The sequence below is a fragment of the Macaca nemestrina genome, chromosome X (genome assembly GCF_043159975.1).
Source record: "Macaca nemestrina isolate mMacNem1 chromosome X, mMacNem.hap1, whole genome shotgun sequence".
In the NCBI taxonomy this organism is placed as follows: Eukaryota; Metazoa; Chordata; class Mammalia; order Primates; family Cercopithecidae; genus Macaca; species Macaca nemestrina.
Window position 1 is genome coordinate 79162965 of NC_092145.1, and position 22392 is coordinate 79185356.

At 40.6% G+C, this 22392-nt stretch overlaps 1 protein-coding gene across 4 annotated transcripts in view; it reads left to right on the forward strand.

The window, feature by feature from the left end:
- LOC105496929 (zinc finger DHHC-type palmitoyltransferase 15) overlaps window positions 1-22392 on the forward strand; it is a 199384-nt gene that overhangs the window by 63078 nt on the left and 113914 nt on the right. For all 4 annotated transcript variants that reach the window (XM_011767565.3, XM_071088381.1, XM_071088380.1 and 1 more), the window contains one exon: window positions 14057-14177. In XM_011767565.3, coding sequence (XP_011765867.1) covers window positions 14057-14177 — 121 coding nt within the window. The remainder of the gene's footprint in view (window positions 1-14056; window positions 14178-22392) is intronic.

Consider the following 22392-nt stretch of genomic DNA (forward strand, 5'->3'; position numbering starts at 1 on the left):
AAGGAAAAAGGAAATAGAAGGAAGATATTTTCTTAGTACAAGTGTATACATGCACAAATATGTTATTAAGAAAAGAAGGAGGAAATATGACAATTATAGTTCTTGTTTCTGCAACTGGTCATGTGGTTGTAGCTGGAATTGATGACCACCTTCTTCTACTCCTGTATTACATGCACACTCTTTCTTACCTCTGTTGTGGAGTAGTAAACTGATTTCATCTTGATAGTCTGGGTCAGTCACCCCAGGGAACACTATAGCTCCATTCTTAGCTTGTTGATTTAAAAGTAAGAGGAGCCCAAAGTGTCCAGGCAATCTTAACTTCCAGTTTAATGGAGTCATTGTTGTGTCTCCTGGTGGCAGTGTTCCTCCATCTGGAACAAAGACCTCTTGGCAAGCAGAACGTAATGTTGTGGGAACAGGAAGCAAAAATTTTGCTAGTGGATCACTAGGGGTGATAGTGAGTGGTGCCACTTCCACTTCCACCACTTGATTTCTGGACACATGAATCCTGCCTATGCAAGAAAGAGTACCATATATTGGACGCTGATTCAAAGCATACATGGCCTTCTGGAGAACTGTGCCCCAGCTCTGCAAAGTATTGTCACCTAGTCGACATTGTAATTGTGATTTCAAAAGGCCATTCCACCGTTCTATCAATCCGACTACTTCAGAATGATAGGGAACATGGGAATTCCATGAGCATGAGCCCACTGCCTCTTTAGCCGTAAAGTGAGTGTGTTGGTCAGAGGCAGTGCTGTGTGGATTACCATGATGGTGGATAAGGAATTCCATGAGTCCATGGATTATAGTATTGACAGAAGCATTGTGTGCAGGATAGGCAAACCTATATTCAGAGTAAATATCTATTCCAGTGAGGAAAAACCTCTGCCTGTTCCTGATAAATGAAGTCCAATATAATCAACCTGCCACCAGGTAGCTGACTGATCACCCCGAGGAATGGTGCCAGTTTGAATGCTGAGTATTGGTCTCTGCTGCTGGCAAAATTGGGCACTCAGCAGTGGCCATAGCCAAGTCGACCTTGGTGAGTGGAGGTCCATGTCACTGAGCCCATGCATAACCTCCATCGTTGCCACCACAGCCACTTTTTTCATGGGCCCATTGGGCGATGACAGGGGTGGCTGGGGAAAGAGTCTGAGTGATGTCCACAGAACAGGTCACCCTATCCACTTGATTATTAAAATCCTCCTCTGCTGAAGTCACCCGTTGGTGACCACTCACATGGGATACAAATAGCTTCACAGTTTATGACCACTCAGAGAAGTCCATCCACATACCTCTTCCTCAAATTTCTTTGTCACCAATTTTCCCATCATGCTTCTTCCAAATCCCTGACCATCCAGCCAAACCATTGGCTAGAGCCCATGAATCAGTATATAATTGCACATGTGGCCATTTCTTCCTCCATGCAAAGTACACAACCAGCTGTGCTGCTCAAAGTTCTGCCTCTTGGGAAGATTTCTTTACACTGCTGTCCTTCTGGGATGTCCTAGGAAGGGGCTGTAGTGCTGCAGCTGTCCACTTTTGGGAGGTGCCTGCATTTCATATAGAACCATCTGTGAACCAGGCCCTAGTAATCTCTTCCTCTGTCAACTGATCATAGTGAACCCCCCATGAGGCCATCAGTGCAGGCTTGGGGAGAGAAGGTAAGATGACAGGAGTGGAGACCATGGGCATTTGAGCTACCTTCTCATGTAACTTGTGCCTTCAGGACCTGCTCGAGCATGATCACATATATACCACTTCATTTGATGATAGAATACTGATGTGCACAACCCACTTTATGGCTAGATGGGTCACAGAGTGCCCAGTTCATGATAGACAGTTCGGGTCACATGGTGACTTTATCACCCATAGTCAATCGTTCAGTTTCCACCAAGGCCCAGTAACAGGCCAAGAGCTGTCTCTCAAAAGGAGAGTAGTTATTTGCAGAAGATGGCAGAGCCTTGCTCCAAAATCCTAGAGGCCTCTGCTGTGATTCACCTGTGGGAGCCCGCTAAAGGTTCCAAACAGCATCCCTGTCTGCCACTGACACTTCAAGCACCATTGGATCTGCTGGGTCATATAACCCAAGTGGCAGAGCAGCTTGCACAGCAGCCTGGACCTGTTGCAGAGCCTTTTCCTGTTCTGGACCCAACTCAAAACTGGCAGCCTTTTGGGTCACTCGATAAATGGGCCAAAGAAACACGCTCAAATGAGGAATGTGTTGCATCCAAAATCCAAATAGGCCCACTAGGCATTGTGCTGATTTCTTGGTTGTAGGAGGGGCCAAATGCAGCAACTTATCCTTCACCTCAGAAGGAATATTTTGACGGCCTCACACCACTGGACCTGTAGAAATTTTATTGAGGTAGAAGGTCCCTGAATTTTAGTCGGATTTATTTCCCATCCTCTGGCATGCAAATGTCTCAGCAATGAGTCCAGTGTATTTGCTACTTCTTGCGCACTGGATCCAATCAGCATAATATCATCAATGTAATGGACCAGTGTGATATCTTGCAGAAGCAAAAAACGATCAAGGTCTCTCTGAATAAGATAATGACACAAAGACAGAGTTGATATACTCCTAAGGTAGGACAATAAAGGTATGTTACTGACCTTGCCAGCTGAAGGCAAATTGCGTCTGGTGGGCCTTATGGACAGGAATGGAGAAAAAGGCATTTACCAAGTCAATGGCTACATACCAGGTACCAGGAGATGTGTTAATTTGCTCAAGCAATGAAACCACATCTGTTACAGCAGCTGCAATTGGAGTCACCACTCGGTGAAGCTTACGATAATCCACTGTAATTCTCCAAAATCCATCTGTCTTCTGTGCAGGCCAAATTGGAGAGTTGAACGAGGATGTAGTGGGAATCACCACCACTGCATCTTTCAAGTCCTTGATGGTGACACTAATCACAGTCCCTCCAGGGATGCAATATTGTTTTTGATTTACTATTTTTCTAGGTAGAGGCAACTCTAATGGCTTCCATTTGGCCTTCCCCACCATAATAACCCTCACCCTACCAATCAGGGAGCCATTGTGGGGGTTCTGCCAGCTGCTAAGTATGTCTATGTCAATTATGCATTCTGGCACTGGGGAAATGACCACAAGATGAGTCCAGGGACCTACTGGACACTGGACACTGTAAATCGGACCTGAGCTAAAACTCCATTAATTACCTGACCCCTATAAGCCCCTACTTTAACTGGAGGACCATAATGACATTTTTGCTTGCCTGGAATCATCAGCTCAGAGCCAGTGTCCAGTAGTCCCCAAAATGTCTGATCATTTCCCTTTCCCCAATGCAGCTACCCTGGTAAAAGGCCACATGTTTCTTTGGGGGAAGGATGGGAGAAAGATTATGTGTTCCTTGGTTCTCCACATATGGTCAAAGGTATTATGTATAGTGTCACTAAACTCCTCGCCTCTCACAAGCCATGAAACTTCAGGAGTTTGTTAAGTATTAACTCACACAATCACAAGGGCCCACAATAGGCCATCTGCAAGCTGAGGAGCAAGGAAAGCCAGTCTGAGTCCCAAAACTGAAGAACTTGGAGTCCGATGTTCGAGGGCAGGAGGGGTCCAGCGTGGTAGAAAGATGTAGCCTTGGAGGCTAGGCAGTGTAGTCTTTTCACGTTTTTCTGCCTGCTTTATATTCGCTGGTAGCTGATTAGATGGTGCCCACTCAGATTAAGGGTGGGTCTGCCTTCCCCATCCCACTGAGTGAAATGTTAATCTCCTTTGGCAGCACCTTTGCAGACACACCCAGGATCCTTTGCATCCTTCAATCCAATCACGTTGACACTCAGTATTAACCATCACAGGGAAGCACATGAAAAGATGCTGAATATCATTAATCATTAGATTAATGCAAATCAAAACAATGAGATACCACCTCACACCCTTTATTAAAACCTTTATTAAAAGGCTTACTATAAAAAAAAAAAACACTGGAGAACAGCAAGTGTTGGTGAAGATGTAAAGAAATTGGAACATTTGAGGGCTGTTGGTGGGAATGGTAAAATGGTGTAACTACTATGGAAAACAGTATAATGGTTCCTCAAATAGTTAAAAATAGCACCACCACAGGGTCTAGCAATTCCACTTTTGGGTTTATACCCAAAAGAGTTGACAGCAAGGTCTCAAATAGATGGCTGTATACCTATGTTTATAGCACTATTCACAATAGCCAAAAGGTGGAAGCAACCCAAATGAATTGGTAAGTAAAATCATGTATATACATACAATGGAATATTATTCAGCTTTTGAAAGAGAAGGGAATTTTGACACATACTATTACATGGATGAAACTTCAGGACATCATGCTAAGTGAAATAAACCAGTAACAAAAGGCAAATATGTATGATTCTACTTGTATGAGGTACCTAAAGTAGTTGAATTCACAGAGAAAAAGTAGAATGGTCTTTGCTAGGACTGGGAGGAGAGGGAAATGTGGAGTTGTTTAATGAGTATAGAATTTCAGTTTGGGAAGATGAATAAAGTTCTGGAGATGGATGGTAGTGATGGTTGAAAAATAATGTGAATGTACTTAATGCTACTGAACTATATACTTTAAAATGGTTAAGTTTTTTGTTACGCATATGTATCACGTTATTTTTAAAAGGACCAAATAATTAAATGTAAGACCTAAACTTACAAAACTCTTTGAATAAAACTTAGGGGAAACTCTTTATTATCTTGGATTTGGCAATGAATTATTTGATATGGCACCAAAAGCACAAGCAATAAAAGAAAAAATGGATAAATTTGACTTCATCAAAGTTAAAAAAATCCTTTTGTACATCAAACAACACTATCAAGAAAGTGAGATGATCATCCAAAGAATGGGAGAAAATATTTGCAAGTCATGTATCTGATGTGTCAAGTGTTTAGAATATATCAAGAATTTCTACAAATAAACAACAAGAAAACAAACAACCCAATTTAAAACTGGTGAAAGGATTTGAATAGACATGTCTCCAAAGAATATATACAAATAGCCAAAAAGCACATGAAAAGATGCTTGACATCATTAGTTATTAGAGAAATGCAAACAAGACCGTGATAGATACCCACTAGGATAGCCAAATTAAATAAATGAATGAATGAAAAATAATAACTCTTGGTGAGGATGTGAAGAAATCAGAATCTTCATACATTGCTTCTAGGAATGTAAAATGGTATGACTGATGTGAAAACAGCTGTGCAAATTTTCATGAAGTTAAATATATAATTACCATGTGACCTAGAAATCCCACTCCTAGATATATACCCGAAATAATTGAAAACAAGTGTTCAAATAAGTACTTATACATGACTGTTCATAGCAGCACTATTCACTATAGCCAAAAGGTAGAAACAGTCCAAATTTTCATCAGTGAATAAATGGATAATGAAGGTGTTGTGTGTCCATACACTGGCTGGAATTTTATTCAGCCATGAAAAGGAATGTAGTACTGATACATGGTACAACACGGATGAACCTTGTAAACATTATGCCAGGGCTGAGCGTGTGGCTCATCCTGTAATCCCAGCACTTTGGGAGGCCAAGGCAGGCAGATCACCTGAGGTAGGGAGTTCAAGACTAGCCTGACCAACATGGAGAAACCCCATCTCTACTAAAAGTACAAAATTAGCTGGGCATGGTGGTGCATGCCTGTCATCCCAGTTACTTGGGAGTCTGAGGCAGGAGAGTCGCTTGAACCCAGGAGGCAGAGGTTGCTCTGGCTGCCTGAATATTTTCTTTATTTCAACCTTGGAGAGTCTGATGATTATGTGCCTTGGAATTGATCTTCTCATGGAGTATCTTACTGGGGTTCTCTGCATTTCCTGAATTTGAATGTTGGCCTGTCTTGCTAGACTGGGGAAGTTTTCCTGGATGATATCCTGAAATATATTTTCCAACTTGGTTCCATTAACGCCATCTCTTTCAGGTACCCCAATCAGTTGTAGGTTTGCTCTCTTTACATGATTCCATATTTCTCAGATTTTATTCATTCATTTTACTCTTTATTCTCTATTCTTGTCTGTCTTGTTTCAGAAAGATAGTCTTCAAGCTCTGAGATTCCTTCCTCTGCTTTATTTATTCTGCTCTTCATACTTATGATTGCATTGTAAAGTTGTCATATTGTGTTTTCTAGCTCCATCAGGTCCGTTATATTCCTCCCTAAACTGGCTATTCTGGCTATCAGCTCCTGTATTGTTTTCTCATGATTCTTAGCCTCTTCGCATTGGGTTACAACATGCTGCTTCTAGTTCAGTGAAGTTTGTTATTACCCACCTTCTGAAGCCTACTTCTGTCAATTCAGCCATCTTAACCGCAACCCAGTTCTGTGCCCTTGCTCTAGAGGTGTTGCCTTCATTTGAGAGGGGTAGAGACACTCTGGCGTTTTGTTTTCAGCATTTTTGTGTTGATTATTTCTCATATTTGTGAGCTTATCTACCTTTGATCTTTGAGGTTGATGACCTTTGAATGAGTTTTTTGTGGGGTCTTTTCTGTTGATGTTGTTGTTTTCTGTTTGTTTTTCTTTTAACAGTCAGGCCACTCTCCTATAGGGCTGCTGTGGTTTGCTGCAGGTCTGCTCCAGACCCTACTTGCCTCATTTTTATTTTTATTTTTTTCATACCTGGATGTATCACCAGTGAAGACTGTGAAACAGCAAAGATGGCAGCCTTCTCCTTTCTCTGGAAGCTCCATCCCAGGCGGGTACTGACCTGTTTCTGGCCCAAATGCACCTATAGGAGGTATCTCGAGACCCCTGTTGGGAAGTTTCACCCAATCAGGAAGAATGAAATCAGGAACCCACTTAAAGAAGCAGTCTGGCTGCTTTTTGGCAGAGCAGGTTTGCTCTACTGGAGGGAATCCACTCTTGTCCAGAAAATTTGAAGTCTGCAAAGCCAGCAGACTGGAATGGCTGAATCAACTGCACCACAGAGATGACAGCCACCCCTCCCCATGGGAGCTCTATCCCAGGGAAAGTTCAGAACCCTGTCCCTATAACCCTAGGTGGAGTGGCTGAAGACCCCACAGGGAGGTCCTGCCCAGTGAGGAGAAATGGGTCGGAGTCCCACTTAAAGAAGCAGTGTGGCCAGGCACGGTGGCTCATGCCTGTAATCCCATCACTTTGGGAGGTCGAGGCGGGTGGATCACCTTAGGTCGGGAGTTCGAGACCAGCCTGACCAACATGGAGAAACCCCGTCTCTACTAAAAATACAAAATTAGCCAGGCATCATGGCCCATGCCTGTAATCCCAGCTACTTGGAAGGCTGAGGCAGGAAAATCACTTGAACCTGGGAGGCAGAGGTTGCAGTGAGCCGAGATTGTGCCATTGCACTCCAGCCTGGGCAACAAGAGTGAAACTTCATCTCAAAAAAAAAAAAAAAAAAAAAAAAAAAAGAAAGAAAAACAAAACAAAACAACAACAAAAAAGAAGCAGTCTGGCCACAATCTGCCAAAGCAGCTGTCCTGCATTGTGTTGTATATATTTAGCATGAATAGATAAGTCCAAAATTTTCCAAACTGACCCTTCCTCATCGGGACAATTTTCACTCTCTAAAACCAGCAGGCTGAAATGGCTGAGTTCACTGAACTGCAGAGATGGTGGCTCCTCCACCTCCCAAGAGCTCTGTCCCAGGGAGAAATCAGAGCTCTCTCTGTATAACCTTGGCTGGAGTGGCTGAAGTCCCCACAGAGAGGCTTCACCCAGTGAGGAGGAATGGATTGGGGTCCTGCGTAAGAAGCAGCCTGGCCACAACCTGGCAAAGTAGGTATGCTTCATTGTGGGGGGTCCTTACTCCTCCGGACCATTTGCACTCTCCAAAGCTGGCAGGCTGGAATGGCTGAGCCGACTGAACCACAGAGATGGCAGCCACCCCTCCCCACAGGAACTTTATCCCATCTCAGGCAGACTTCAGCCTGTTGCAGTTGGCTGGCTAGAATTACAAGCCAGTGTGTCTTAGATTGCATAGTGCCATGGAAGTGGGGCCTGCAGAACGACACTGCTTGGCTGCCTGGATTTAGCCCTCTTCTTAGGTATATGTACAAATGGATCTCCCACCTTGCTGGGGATACTGGGGCTGGAGTATGTAAAACTCCCGGGTCTTTGTGTGTGGCTGAGCAGCTGCTCTGCCATGACTCCACACAGCTTTGAGTATCGGACCCAAGGCCCTGGTGGCATGGGATCACCAGAGGATCTCCTTATCAGCGGGTTGCAGTGATCTGTGGGAGAAGCATGATTTCCTGAGCAGGGTGGCACAATCATTCACCAATTCCCTTGTCTCGGGGTGGGGCTTTTTGTTTGTTTGTTTGTTTGTTTGTTTTTTGGCTCTGTACCACTCCTGGGAGGGCTGTTTCCCCATCCTGCTTTTCTTCATTCTCTATGAGTCTAGTTGTTTGCCTAATCAGTCCCAATGCACAAACCTGTATATTTTAGTTGAAGGTGCTGAACTCACTCACTACTTTCATTCCTCTCCGCGCGTGCCATGGACTGCTGCTTCTAATCAGCCATCTAGGCCCCTCCCATACTACCTACTGACCTTTGAATGGGAAAAATAGGTATGTGAATTTGTTCAGTTCATTGGAGAATCTTTAGCACCCTAGGCTAAGGATTAATTGCCTATAATGCACCACATTCATTGTAATTGCCAAAAATGCCCCTACATATTTCCACATACCCCATGCAGGGTACTTAATTCTCACTCTACCTGAGAATGACAGTACCATAAAAATGCACCACTAGGTGTGGTTCTGAAAACAGAGTGTTTGATTTTATATGTTTCCAATTTTTTAAGTTAGATATATTTAGGTTATCTCAAATATTTTATTATTTGTTCTGCTATTTTATAGAAGTATAACATACAGACTGTACTCCCAGAATTAAGTTTTAAAGAGAATAATTTGATGAATGTGTCCCCATATATTATACCTATGTAATCACTATCCAGGTTAAAATTTTAAACATTTCTAGTACCTCATAAATCTTCATGCCTCTTTTCAAATCAGCCTCCTCTCGGAGGTAACTACTACTCTAACTTCTATCACCGTAGATAGGTTTTGCCTGTTTTCGAAGTCCATAAAAAAGGAATCATAGTTGGTACTATTCTATGTATACCTTTCACTCAACACAGTGTTTTTCAAATTTATCCATGTTGATGCAGTTTTTAGTAGATTCCTTTGATTGCTGTTAGTTATTCCCTTTTATCACACTTGATTTAACCATTCAGCCATTGAAGTATGCTTGTTTCCATTTTTGTGTGTTATGAATAAAGCTCCAGTGAACATTCTTCTACATGTCTTTTGGCCTATAAATATAGTTGTTCCTCAGTATCCACAGGGGATTGGTTTCAGGACCTCCCATAGATACAAAAATTGCAGATGCTCAGATTCCTTATATAAAATGGCATAGTATTTGCATATAACCCATTCACAGCCTCCTACATACTTTAAATCATCTCTAGATTACTTATACCTGAATGGTATTACCTAGGTTTTCTTCTAGGGTTTTTATAGTTTTCAGTCTAACATTTAAGTCTCTAATCCATCTTGAATTAATTTTTATATAAAGTGTAAGGAAGGGATCCAGTTTCAACTTTCTACATATGGCTAGCCAGTTTTCCCAGCACCATTTATTAAATAGGAAATACTTTTCCCATTTCTTGTTTTTGTCAGGTTTGTCAAAGATCAGATGGTTATAGATATGTGGTGTTATTTCGGAGGCCCCTGTTCTGTTCCATTGGTCTATATCTCTGTTTTGGTACCAGTACCATGCTGTTTTGGTTACTGTAGCCTTATAGTATAGTTTGAAGTCAGGTAGCATGATGCCTCCAGCTTTGTTCTTCTGGTTTAGGATTGTCTTGGCAATGTGGGCTCTTTCTTGGTTCCATATGAACTTTAAAGTAGCTTTTTCCAATTCTGTGAAAGTCATTGGTAGCTTGTTGGGGGTGGCATTGAATCTATAAATTACTTGGGCAGTATGGCCGTTTTCATGATATTGATTCTTCCTATCCCTGAACATGGAATGTTCTTCCATTGGTTTGTGTCCTATTTTATTTTGTTGAGCAGTGATTTGCAGTTCTCCTTGAAGAGGTCCTTCACGTCCCATGTAAGTTATATTCCTAGGTATTTTTTGATTTTTATTTTTGTATTATTATACTTTAACTTCTATGGTACATCTGCACAACGTGTAGATTTGTTATATTTATATATACATGTACCTTGTTGGTGTGCTGCACCCATTAACTCATCCCAAATCAAAACCACAAAGAGATACCATCTCACACCAGTTAGAATGGCAATCATAAAAAGTCAGGAAACAACAGGTACTGGAGAGGATGTGGAGAAATAGGAATACTTTTACACTGTTGGTGGGACTGTAAACTAGTTCAACCATTGTGGAAGACAGTGTGGCGATTCCTCAAGGATCTAGAACTAGAAATACTATTTCACCCAGCCATCCCATTACTGGGCATATACCTAAAGGATTATAAATCATGCTACTGTAAAGACATATGCACATGTATGTTTATTGCAGCACCATTCACAATAGCAAAGACTTGGAACCAACCCAAATGTCCATCAATGGTAGACTGGATTAAGATTCCTAGGTATTTTATTCTCTTTGTAGCAATTGTGAATGGGAGTTCACTCATGATTTGGCTCTCTGTCTGTTATTGGTGTATAAGGATGCTTGTGATTTGCACATTCATTTTGTATCCTGAGACTTTGTTGAAGTTGCTTATCAACTTAAATGGAGATTTTGGGCTGAGACGATGGGGTTTTCTAAATATACAATCATGTCATCTGCAAACAGGGACAATTTGACTTCCTCTTTTCCTAATTGAATACCATTTATTTCTTTCTCTTGCCTGATTGCCTTAGCCCGAACTTCCAATACGATGTTGAATAGGATTGGTGAGAGAGGGCATCCCTGTCTTGTGCTAGTTTTCAAAGGGATTGCTTCTAGTTTTTGCCCATTGAGTATGATACTGGCTGTGGGTTTGTCATAAATAGCTCTTATTATTTTGAAATATGTTCCATCAATACCTAGTTTATTGAGTGTTTTTAGCATGAAGGACTGTTGAATTTTGTCAAAGGCCTTTTGTGCATCTATTGAGATAATCATGTGGTTTTTGTCTTTGGTTCTGTTTATATGATGGATTATGTTTATTCATTTGCATTTGTTGAACCAGCCCTGCATCCCAGGAATGTAGCCAACTTGATCTTGGTGGATAAGCTTTTTGATGTGCTGCTGGATTCGGTTCGCCAGTATTTTATTGAGGATTTTTACATCGATGTTCATCAGGGATATTGGTCTAAAATTCTCTTTTTTTATTGTGTCACTGCCAGCCTTTGGTATCACAATGATGCTGGCCTCATAGAATGAGTTAGGGAGGATTCCCTCTTTTTCTATTGATTGGAATAGTTTCAGAAGGAATGGTATCAGCTCCCCTTTATACTTCTGGTAGAATTTGGCTGTGAATCCATCTGGTCCTGGACTTTTTTTGGTCGGTAGGCTATTAATTATTGCCTCAATTTCAGAGCCTGTTATTGGTCTATTCAGAGATTCAGCTTCTTCCTGGTTTGGTCTTGGGAGGATGTATATGTCCAGGAATTTATCCATTTCTTCTAGATTTTCTAGTTTATTTTTGTAGAGGTGTTTATAGTATATTCTGATGGTAGTTTGTATTTCTGTGGGATTGGTGGTGATATCCCCTTTATCATTTTTTATTGTGTCTCTTTTCTTCTTTATTAGTCTTGCCAGCATTCTAGCAGTCTATCACTTTTGTTGATCTTTTCAAAAAAACCATCTCCTGGATTCATTGATTTTTTGGAAGGGTTTTTTTGTGTCTCTGTCTCCTTCAGTTCTGCTCTTATCTTAGTTATTTCTTGACTTCTGCTAGCTTTTGAATTTGTTTGCTCTTGTTTCTCTAGTTCTTTCAATTGTGATGTCAGGGTGTTGATTTTAGATCTTTCCTTCTTTCTCTTGTGGGCATTTAAGTGCTCTAAATTTCCCTATACACACTGCTTTAAATGTGTCCCAGAGATTCTGGTACGTTGTGTCTTTGTTCTCATTGGCTTCAAATAACATCTTTATTTCTGCCTTCATTTCGTTATTTACCCAGTAGTCATTCAGGAGTAGGTTGTTTAGTTTCCATGCAGTTGTGCAGTTTTGAGTGAGTTTCTTAATCCTGAGTTCTAATATGATTGCACTGTGGTCGGAGAGACAGTTTGTTATGATTTCTGTTCTTTTACGTTTGAGGAGTGCTTTACTTCCAACTATGTGGTCAATTTTGGAATAAGTGCGATGTGGTGCTGAGAAGAGTGTATATTCTGTTGATTTGGGGTGGAGAGTTCTGTAGATGTCTATTAGGTCTGCTAGGTGCAGAGCTCAGTTCAAGTCCTGGATATCCTTGTTAACCTTCTGTCTCGTTGATCTTTCTAATGTTGACAGTGGGGTATTAAAGTCTCCCATTATTATTGTGTGGAGTCTTAGTCTCTTTTTAGGTCTCTCAGGACTTGCTTTATGAATCTGGGTGCTCCTGTATTGGGTGTATATATATATTTAGGATAGTTAGCTCTTTTTGTTGAATTGATCCCTTTACCATTATGTAATGGGCTTCGTTGTCTCTTTTGATCTTTGTTGGTTAAAAAAAAAAACAGATAAAGTCTGTTTTATCAGAGACTAGGATTGCAACCCCTCCTTTTTTTTTTGTTTTTGTTTTTGTTTTTTTGTTGCTGTTGTTTTGTTTTGTTTTGTTTTGTTTTTTGTTTTTTTTTTTTTTTTTTTTTTTGCTTTCCATGTGCTTGGTAGATCTTCCTCCATCCCTTTATTTTGAGCCTATATGTGTCTCTGCACGTGAGATGGGTCTCCTGAATACAGCACACTGATGGGTCTTGACTCTTTATCCAGTTTGCCAGTCTTTGTCTTTTAATTGGGGCATTTAGCCCATTTATATTTAAGGTTAATATTGTTATGTGTGAATTTGATCCTGTCATTATGATGTTACTTGGTTATTTTGCCTGTTAGTTGATGGAGTTTATAATTTGGCATGTTTTTGCAGTGGCTGGTACCAGTTGTTCCTTTCCATGTTTAGTGCTTCCTTCAGGAGCTCTTGTAAGGCAGGCCTAGTGGTGACAAAATCTCCAGCAGCAACGTCAAATATTTTTAAACAATTCAAAAATTAGACTTCTAAAGGAGATTTTTATTTACCTATTATTATCCGGCACTTCTGCACCAATATTATGAAGTAGATATTATTTCTTCTATTTTACAGACAAAGAAACAGATTGAGAATGTCTGATTTTGCAAAGTGATTTTCTATTAAGTGATAGACATGAGACTTAAACCCAGAAATTTTGACCCCATATCCTTTTTTTCAACTCAATCTACCCTTTGGCACAGATAGAATAAATGCTTTCAGGTTCATATTACTTTTGAAGATCATTGGTATATATTTTGCAAGATTAGCAAAATATGGCACCATTGCAGCAACAAGCTCCATACCAGACTAAAAAAGTATTCAATAGTGAGAATATCTAAATTTCCACCTATTTACATGATTAGAATATGCAGACAATGTTTCAAGCAGTCTCATCCAGCTTCTCCAAGGGTGTTATCAGTGTCATCTATGAAAACTCTTGCAACTTGATAAGCATGGTTAATTATCAACAGGGCCCTGGCAAAAATATGTTACACATCTGTATGCAACATCATATTATGAATCAATGGAAAGGGACAAGTATTGAAATCAGATGAATTGAGTTTGAAGTCCAACATTGCCACTTGTTAGTTGATTGAGTGCAACTTTAGGCAAGTTACTTAATCTCTCTGTTTTATTTTCTTTATAAAACAATACACATATCTCATGCTTTTGATGATTGAGATAAAAGCCAGATTATTGAAATAATTATCCAGAGAACATTTTAAGACAAAGTGGTACCTGAGCTTCAAGGGTAGGTAACAAATAATTTCATTAAAGTAGTTATTGTTGTTGGTTTTAATCTTTTCTATTAACCTTAGATAATAAAGTCTTACCTTTCACTCCTGCTTCCAGTTCCACTTGTCCTACACAGACAAGGAGCGCTATGAAAATGAAGAGAGACCTGAGGTCCAGAAGCAGATGCTTGTTGATATGGCCAAAAAGCTACCGGTTTACACAAGAACTGGAAGTGGAGGTCAGTTCATTCAAAGGCAGCTAGAGAGGCAGCTCAGCAAGTATCTCAGAAAGGCTAAGTCATATATGTTCTCAAACTAGCCCCTTTTTTATCCTCCCATCTTCTGAAAACCGCTATGGAGATTTTTCTCTACATTTTATTTTTTTAAAATTTTAAACACATATCAAAGCTGGAAGAATTGTATAGTAAACACCTGTATACCCCAAACTGGATTCTACTGCTAACATTTTTCTGTGTTGCTTTATCACATATCTGTCCACATATGCATATCTCTATCTTTCGTCAAGCCATCTTATTTTTCTGATGCATTTCAAAGTAAATAGCTGACATCAGTAAGATATCTACCTAAATATTTTATTCTGTTTTGGTAAAATGTACATACAAACACATGCATAATCTTAAGTGTACAATTCCATGTGTTTTGAAAACTGTACACATCTGTGTAACTAAACCCCCAATAAAATTGCCATCACCTCAGAAAGTTCCGTCATGCCTCATTTCCAGTCAATCCCACCCCACCCTACTCCCCACAGACAACCACTATTCTGATAGCTTTTCACTATAAATTAGTTTTGTCTGCTCTCAAATTTTATTTAATTGGAATCACAGAGTATATACTCTTGCATCTGGCTTCTTGTTATTCAACATAATGTTTGTAAGATTCATCCATCTTTTTTGTGTATTTTTTTATTGCTGAGTAGCATTACATTGTATGAATGTATCAAAGTTTATCCATTCACTAGTTGATACATATTTGGGTTGTTTCTAGTGTTTAGTTATTATGAGTCAATCTGCTATGAATTTTACTGTATAAGGATCTGTGCAAAGACATATCTTCTTTTTTCGTTAGTAAATATCCAATACAGAATTTTACTCTTAGGTTTCATCTGCATGACTAAAACAGTACTTGCTGAACTAATTCTCCACCTTTTAAATTTTGAAAACCTACAGAGTTATGGGGAATATGTTAAAAAGTTTGAAAACCATAGTTCTTCTGATATGTCATCCTAATGTTTCTAATAAGGATAATTTTATTTCACATTTCAAGGCTTTAGAAAGTTTACTCTCAGACACATATTCATTTGTTCATCATTTATTCAGCAAATATTTATTAAGATATATGGCAATTGGGGAAATTTTACTATGTTCTTGGTATTATATGATATTAAGGACTTGCTGTTAATTTTGTTAGAGCAATAATATAGTGGTTATGATTTTTAAAAATCTTCATGCATATGGAAATATTTATGGTTTGAAGTGACACAGTGTTTGGGATTTGTTTAAAATGATCAAGTAAAAAGCCAGTTGAAGAGATAGGTGAAACAAAAATGACACAGTGTTGATAATTGTTGAATTTGGGTAATGGTACTTACCATGGTACCTTTGCTACTGACTATTCGCTGGAACCTTGAGGTATTTGCAGCTCCCGGGATAGGCAATAATAGGAAAGGCTTCTCTGAGGAAATACCATTTGAAGACTTAAATGATAAGGATTTAGCCATGTGTATTAGTCAGCGTTCTCCAGATAAATAGAGCCAATAGAATTATGTGTATGTGTGTGTGTGTGTGTGTGTGTGTTGTGTGTGTGTGTGTATACATATATACAGAGAGAGAGAGAGAGAGATTATGAGGAATCAGCAAATGATTATGGAACCTGAGAAGTCCCATGGTTTGCCATCTGCAAGCTGGAGAATCAGGGAAGCTGGTAATGTAATTATAGTCTGAATTAAATGGTTTGAGAACCAGTAGTGCTGATGGTGTAAGCCCCAATCTCATGGCAGAAAACTGATGTCCCAGCTCATGCAGTCAGGCAAGAAGAGTAAATTCTCTCATCCTCTACATTTTTGTTCTGTTCAGGTCCTCAAAGGATTGGATGAGGCCCACCTGCATTGGAGAAGACAGTCTGCTTTGCACAGTCTAGATTTGAATGCTAATCTCACCCAGAAACACCTTCACAGAGACACCTAGAAATAATATTTAACCAAATATCTAGGTACCCCATGACCCAGTAAAGTCGACACACAAAATTAACTATCACAAGTCCAGCCCTTGTCAACTTGGCACCCATACACATCTCCTTAAACCATACTCTCCACTTAAAGACAATAACAAGGTTACAGTTTTACTTAACATGATACAAGTATCATGCATTCAACTGAAAACACACTAACCCCTTCCACAGAAGAATAGGTATTCTTAAGTGAGTTTACTTTTCTCCTTGCTATTTTGTTAAAAACGATTTAAATACTATGATATAAAATTAACAATATTTAAATACTATGATGTAAAGTCAATACACCTTATATTACATGATAAGGGAATAAGAGAAGGAAGAAAACAAAGATATTTGAGATACACACATACAATTGTATTCATAACAAAATAAGAAGGAAACACCCATAACATTAACAGACCTTGTTTCCGTAACTGGTCACATGGTCATAGCTGGTATTTATAGCTACTTTCTCCCACCATCCATTCTGTACTCCCTTTGCCTTTAGCAAACATCTCAGCTGGTACTGGTTTTTTACCTGATGTGGTGACCCAAATCTTCAGTTCTGAAGAGTCTGGGTCATTAATAGTCCTGCCTGAATTGGATTGTTGTGGTTTTCCATTGACCTAATCACTAGGCATGGTAACACTAAGAGATGCCCTAAGGCACTTCCTATATTCTTAACATACTCTTTATTTCCTCCATTGCAGAGTAGTAATAGTCCAATTTACACTTAATAGTCTAAAAGTCTATTATACCAGTTTACACTCCCATTTCCACCCCTTGATTTCCACCCAGGACTCAAGGGGTGGAAATGGAAGTGGCAGCACTCACCATTACCCTTAGTTACCCACTAACAAAATTGCACTATGAAACCTAATATACACTTCGTAATCTGGATCAGTTATCCCAGCCAACATTGCACCTGCCTCTTGTCCTACTGATTCAGAGATATGAGGATTCCAAAGTGACTAGATGGCAGTCTTAACTTCCAGTTCAGTGGAATCATTGTTGTGTCTCCTGGTGGAAGCATTCCTCTCTCTGGGACTAACACCTCTAGGCTAGCAAAGCACAAGGTTGCAGGAACAGGAAGAAAACATTTTGTTAGTGGGTCGCTTAGGGTAATGGTGAGTGGTACCACTCCCATTTCCACCCCTTCATTTCTGGACCTGTGAATCCTAACAGAGAATCAGCATCATCTATTGGACACTGATTCAGAGCATATACAGCTTTGGGGAAAACCTTGCCCCAGCCCTGAAAGGTATTGACACCTAACTGGCACTGTAACTGACACTTCAAAAGACTATGTCACCACTCTGTCACGCCAGCTGCTTCAGGATGATGGGGAACATGGTAACACCAGTAAATTCCACAAGCACGGGCCTATTGCAGCACTTCTCTTGCTGTGAAATGAGTTCCTTGATCAGGTGTAATGCTGTGTGGAATATCATGATGGTGGATAAGGCATTTTGTAAGTCCATGGATGGTACTTTTGGTGGAAGCGTAGCATGCAGGGAAGACAAATCTGTATCCAAAGTGTCTATTCCAGTAAGGACAAAACACTGCCTCTTCCATCATAGAAGCACTCCAATGTAATCAACCTGATACCAGGTTGATGGCTCATCACCCCAGAGAAGGTGCTATATCAGGTGCTGAGTGTTGGTCTCTGCTGTTAGCAGATTGGGTAGTCAGGAATGGCAGTAGGCAGGTCAGCCTTGGTGAGTGAAAGTCCATATTGCTGAGCCATGTAACCTCCATCCCTGCCACCATGGCCACTTTGTTCATGAGCAGTAACTGGAGTGGGTGGGAAAAGATGCTGACTGGTAATCAAAAACAGGTCATTCTGTCTGTTTGATTATTAAAATCCTTCTCTTCTATAGTGCTATTTTCTGAATGTTTGTGTGCCCCTGTCCCCAAGGGGATGATATTAGGAGGTGAGATCTTTGGGGAGGTGGTTAAGCGGTAGAACCCTCATGAATGGGATTAGTGTCCTTACAATAAGGTTCCAGAGAGCTGCTTTGCCCCTTTCACCGTGAGAGGGCACAGCAAGAAAGCACTGTCTATAAAAGAGGCCCGCACCAGCACTAAAGCTCTTGGTACCTTGATCTTGGAACTCCAAGCCTCGAGAGCCATGAGAATAAATTTGTTGTTTAGAAGCTACCCAGTCCATGGTATTTTGTTAGAGCAGCCCCAAATGGAGTAAGACATGTGATCAAACATGAGTGAGCATTCACACGAGGCACAAATATCTTCACACTTTTTTTTCCATTCAGAGAGGTCTTTCCACACACTTCTTTTCCAAATTTCCTTGTCACGAGGGCTCTCTTTACAAATGTATTTCTCACAGTGTTAGTGAAAGGTACATTTTCTATTCCTTCCCAGTGTGAGTGAGCAGAACTATTCTAACCTTCCATTCTCCTTAAGCCTTTGAATCCTCCTCTCAGCATTAAACCAAGGCAGGTCCAGCATTTCCAATTTACTCACTGTGGGCCACCTTTTCATCATGTTTTAGCAAACCAACCAACCAAATTGTTAGAATGTTTTCCAACTCCCTGAGCTGCAACATTAAAATCAGAATCTCTGCTTAGTAGGCCCCTATCAATAAATTTGACCAGATTCAACTTTATGTTTTTTCCAACATTAGTATTTGTTTCCACATGTGTTCCCTAGATTTCTAGCTGTATAAATTGGAAAATTTGAGTAGTTCTTTTGGAGTGTAGTACATGTCTTTGTGGGTCACACTTTGTACCTTACCTTTAGGGATCTGTTAGGGCTTGATTCCTATTATAGGTCTTAGAAGCAAAGACGGTGGGTCCAGAGGAGAATCAACATTGTCCTGTATAGTGGCCTGAGTTTCCTCAAGCAATGCAGTGTTGATCCCTTCAGACAGGATTGGAGAGGCCAATACCACGGGCAGTTGTAAGCTGCTTCCATTGGTTGCAGGGAGGCCTCCTCTCCTGGCAAAGAAGATGCATTGGAATTTAGGCACTCAGTGTCCCTGGCTTCATAAGGGTCTTCCCACACATCCCCATCCTAACTTACAGGATCCAATTCTTTCCAAATCAGTGCCCTCATTTTAACAGTAGATACCCTGCAAGACTGGGAGTTCAACTATCATTGTAATTCAGCTATTTACAGATGAAATTCTGTGGTTTTTAGCAATCTCAGTCCTGTGGCTACATGCAAGAAGCATCTCCTTTAGGAGATACATAGAAGCTTTCAGGTCATTTATCCAGCACTTTGGCTGGGAATTCCTAAACTGATCTTTTTCTTTTCGCACTTTTTTCAATCATGTTAGAAGCTACAAGCCAACCTCATTTTATTCATTAGTTTTTCAAAAATGTTAAAAATTATCATATATAGTCACCCAGCTACTTGCTTCTCATAAATAGTTGATTAAGAGCATCTATTGAAGATACTTTGCATATTTCCATTGCCAGATCATGCCACAGATTACCAGTGCTCTCTTTATTACTTGATACAGTGTCACTCTTTATTACTTGATACAGTGTCATTAGCATCATCAAAACTAATAAGATTGAAGAGCCAATTCCACAAACTTCAGAACCAATTCAGAAAACTCATTCCTAAAATTCTGTTTCTTTGGAATCACTATCAGTAGGGTTCTCTATAGAAAAATAACAATAAGATATATGTATATAAATTATTATTATTTACATTGAGGAATTAGCTCACATAATTATGGAGGCTAAGAAGTCCCACTGTCTGCCATCAGCAAGCTGGAGACCCAGGAAAGGTGGTGGTGTAGTTCTACTTTGAGCCCAAAGTGTAAGCACTAGGAGAAACAATGGTATAAGTTCTACTCCAAGTCCAAAGGCCTCCTGAGAACCTGAGAGCCAAAAGTGTAAGTTTCATTTTGAGTCCAAAGTTCTGAGAACCAGGAAACCTGATCACATAAGTCCCAGTCTAAGGACAGACTGATGTCTTATCTCATGCAGTCAGGCAGAGAGAACAAATTCTCCCTTCCTCTGAATTTTTATCCTATTCAGGTCCTCAAAGGATTGGATGAAGCCTACCCACATTGGGGAAGACAATCTGCTTTACTCAGTCTACTGATTCAAATGCTAATCTCACCCAGAAACACTCTCACAAAGACACTTAGAATTAATGTTTAACCAAATATCTGGGCACCCTATGACTCAGTCAAGTTGACACATAAAATTAACCATCAGAATTAAAACCAGACAAAAAAAATCACAGATAGGAGGCAGGACCAACTTGCAGCTCTCACTTGGATGGACAAAACATGTGGAGACTCACACCGTGAACTTTTGCTCTAAGAACTACCACAGGAACATACCAGGAAAGCAGAAAGAATTCACAGATTCTTTGAAAGAAGCATCTTGCCACTGCAAGCTCCATGAGACAGCCAAAACCTGTGAGTGCCCAAAGTGTGAGAGGGGGAAAGTCCACCTCTGAACACGCATCCTCACTGGGGAATCTGAAAATTCTGATCATGGGAAAAGGATTTAACCTTAGAGCTGAAACAAATTTGGAGAGCCAAGAGAAATATAAAAGTAGAGGAAGCAGTGGGAAGAACCCTGTAGGCACTCAGTCTTCAGGGAAGCCCAGGCTAGCCTTTTCCTTGTCACTAGGGCTCTCTTTATTTCAAGGGTTCCTTGGAGAAGGGCCACAGGGAGAAGGAAACTGCTGAACTTTGTTATAATTTCAACTGAGCATGAATTTTCTTGGACATAATCCAGGGAGGTGAACGGGAAGTACAGATATGAGCACAGAAGCTGTGGCAGGCAGGGAGGGCCAAGGCCTGAAAGCCCTGCTTGCTTTCTCCGTGGGGACGCTTGTAGCAAGGCAAGATGTCAGCCCTGCAAACCGGCTTCCTGGATATAGACTAGGTGCTGTTGGTGGGGCTCAGTGAGAGTGAGACTGGCCTTGCTGGCTGCATGGGAGTTGGGGGAGGTCTGTCACTGCTGGCTTTTCTCCACTTCCCTGGTGACCTATATGATGTAGCAGAGGCAGCTATAATCCTCCTGGGAACATAACTCCATTAGCCTGAGAACCACAGCCCCATTTCCCACAGCAACCACAGCAAGCCCCACACAAGGAGAGTCTGAGCTCAGACATGCCTAACCTGCCCTGATGGCCTTTCTCTACATGCCATGGTAGCTGAAGATAAAATCTCCTGGGAGCTCTATGTCCCTGCCCATTACCTGAGAAACCAGAATACTTATCCAGGTGACCCTAGGGAAAGATTGAATCCCCACTATACTACCACAGCTGATGCTCTCTTGAAAGCCCCACCTCCTGGCTGGAGGCCAACCAACTCAAGCTGTTACAACAACACATAAAAGAACAACCCTGCTCCAAGAAAGGAGAAAACAACAGCTAATTCCACTGCCTGGGACATCCTGGCTAACCAGAGGTCCTGAGTTTGTCCACGTAATAGCTTCACTGTTAGCACAAATGGCATTTGAGAAAACCAGGGCCATAAAAAAAACTACAATCAAGGATCCTCACAGAATCCACTTCAGCTCCCCTCCTGCCTCCACTGGAGCAGGTGCTGGTATCCATGAGTGAGAGAACTGAAGACGGATCATATCACAGGACTCTTTGCAGACACTCCCCAGTACCAGCACAGAGTCTGGTAGCTCTGCTGGGTGGCTAGACCCAGAAGAGCAAATAACAATCACTGCAGTCTGGTGCTCAGGAAACCCCATTCCTGATGGGGAGAACACCACATCAAGGGATCACCCAGTAGAAGAAAAGAATCTGAACAGCAGCCCTTGAGCCACAGAATGTTCCTCTGACATAGTCTACCCAAATGAGAAGGAACGAGAAAAACAATTCTGATAATATGATAAAGCAAGGTTCTTTAACATCCCCCAAAGACCACACTAGGTCACAAGCAATGCATCTAAACCAAGAAGAACCCTGTGAATTGCCCAGAAAAGAATTTAGAAGGTCAATTATTAAGCTGTTCAAGGAGGGACCAGAGAAAGATGAAAAATAACTTAAAGACATTTAAAAAATATTACAGGATATGGATGAAAATATCTCCAGAGAAATAGACAGCATAAATAAAAAACATCCACAGTTTCTGGAAATGAAACACACTTAGAGAAATGCAAAAGAAACTGGAGAGTTACAACAATATAATTGAAGAAGTAGAAGAAAGAACATCAGAGCTCAAAGAAAAGGCTTTTGAATTAACCCAATCTGACAAAGACAAAGAAAAAAGATTCA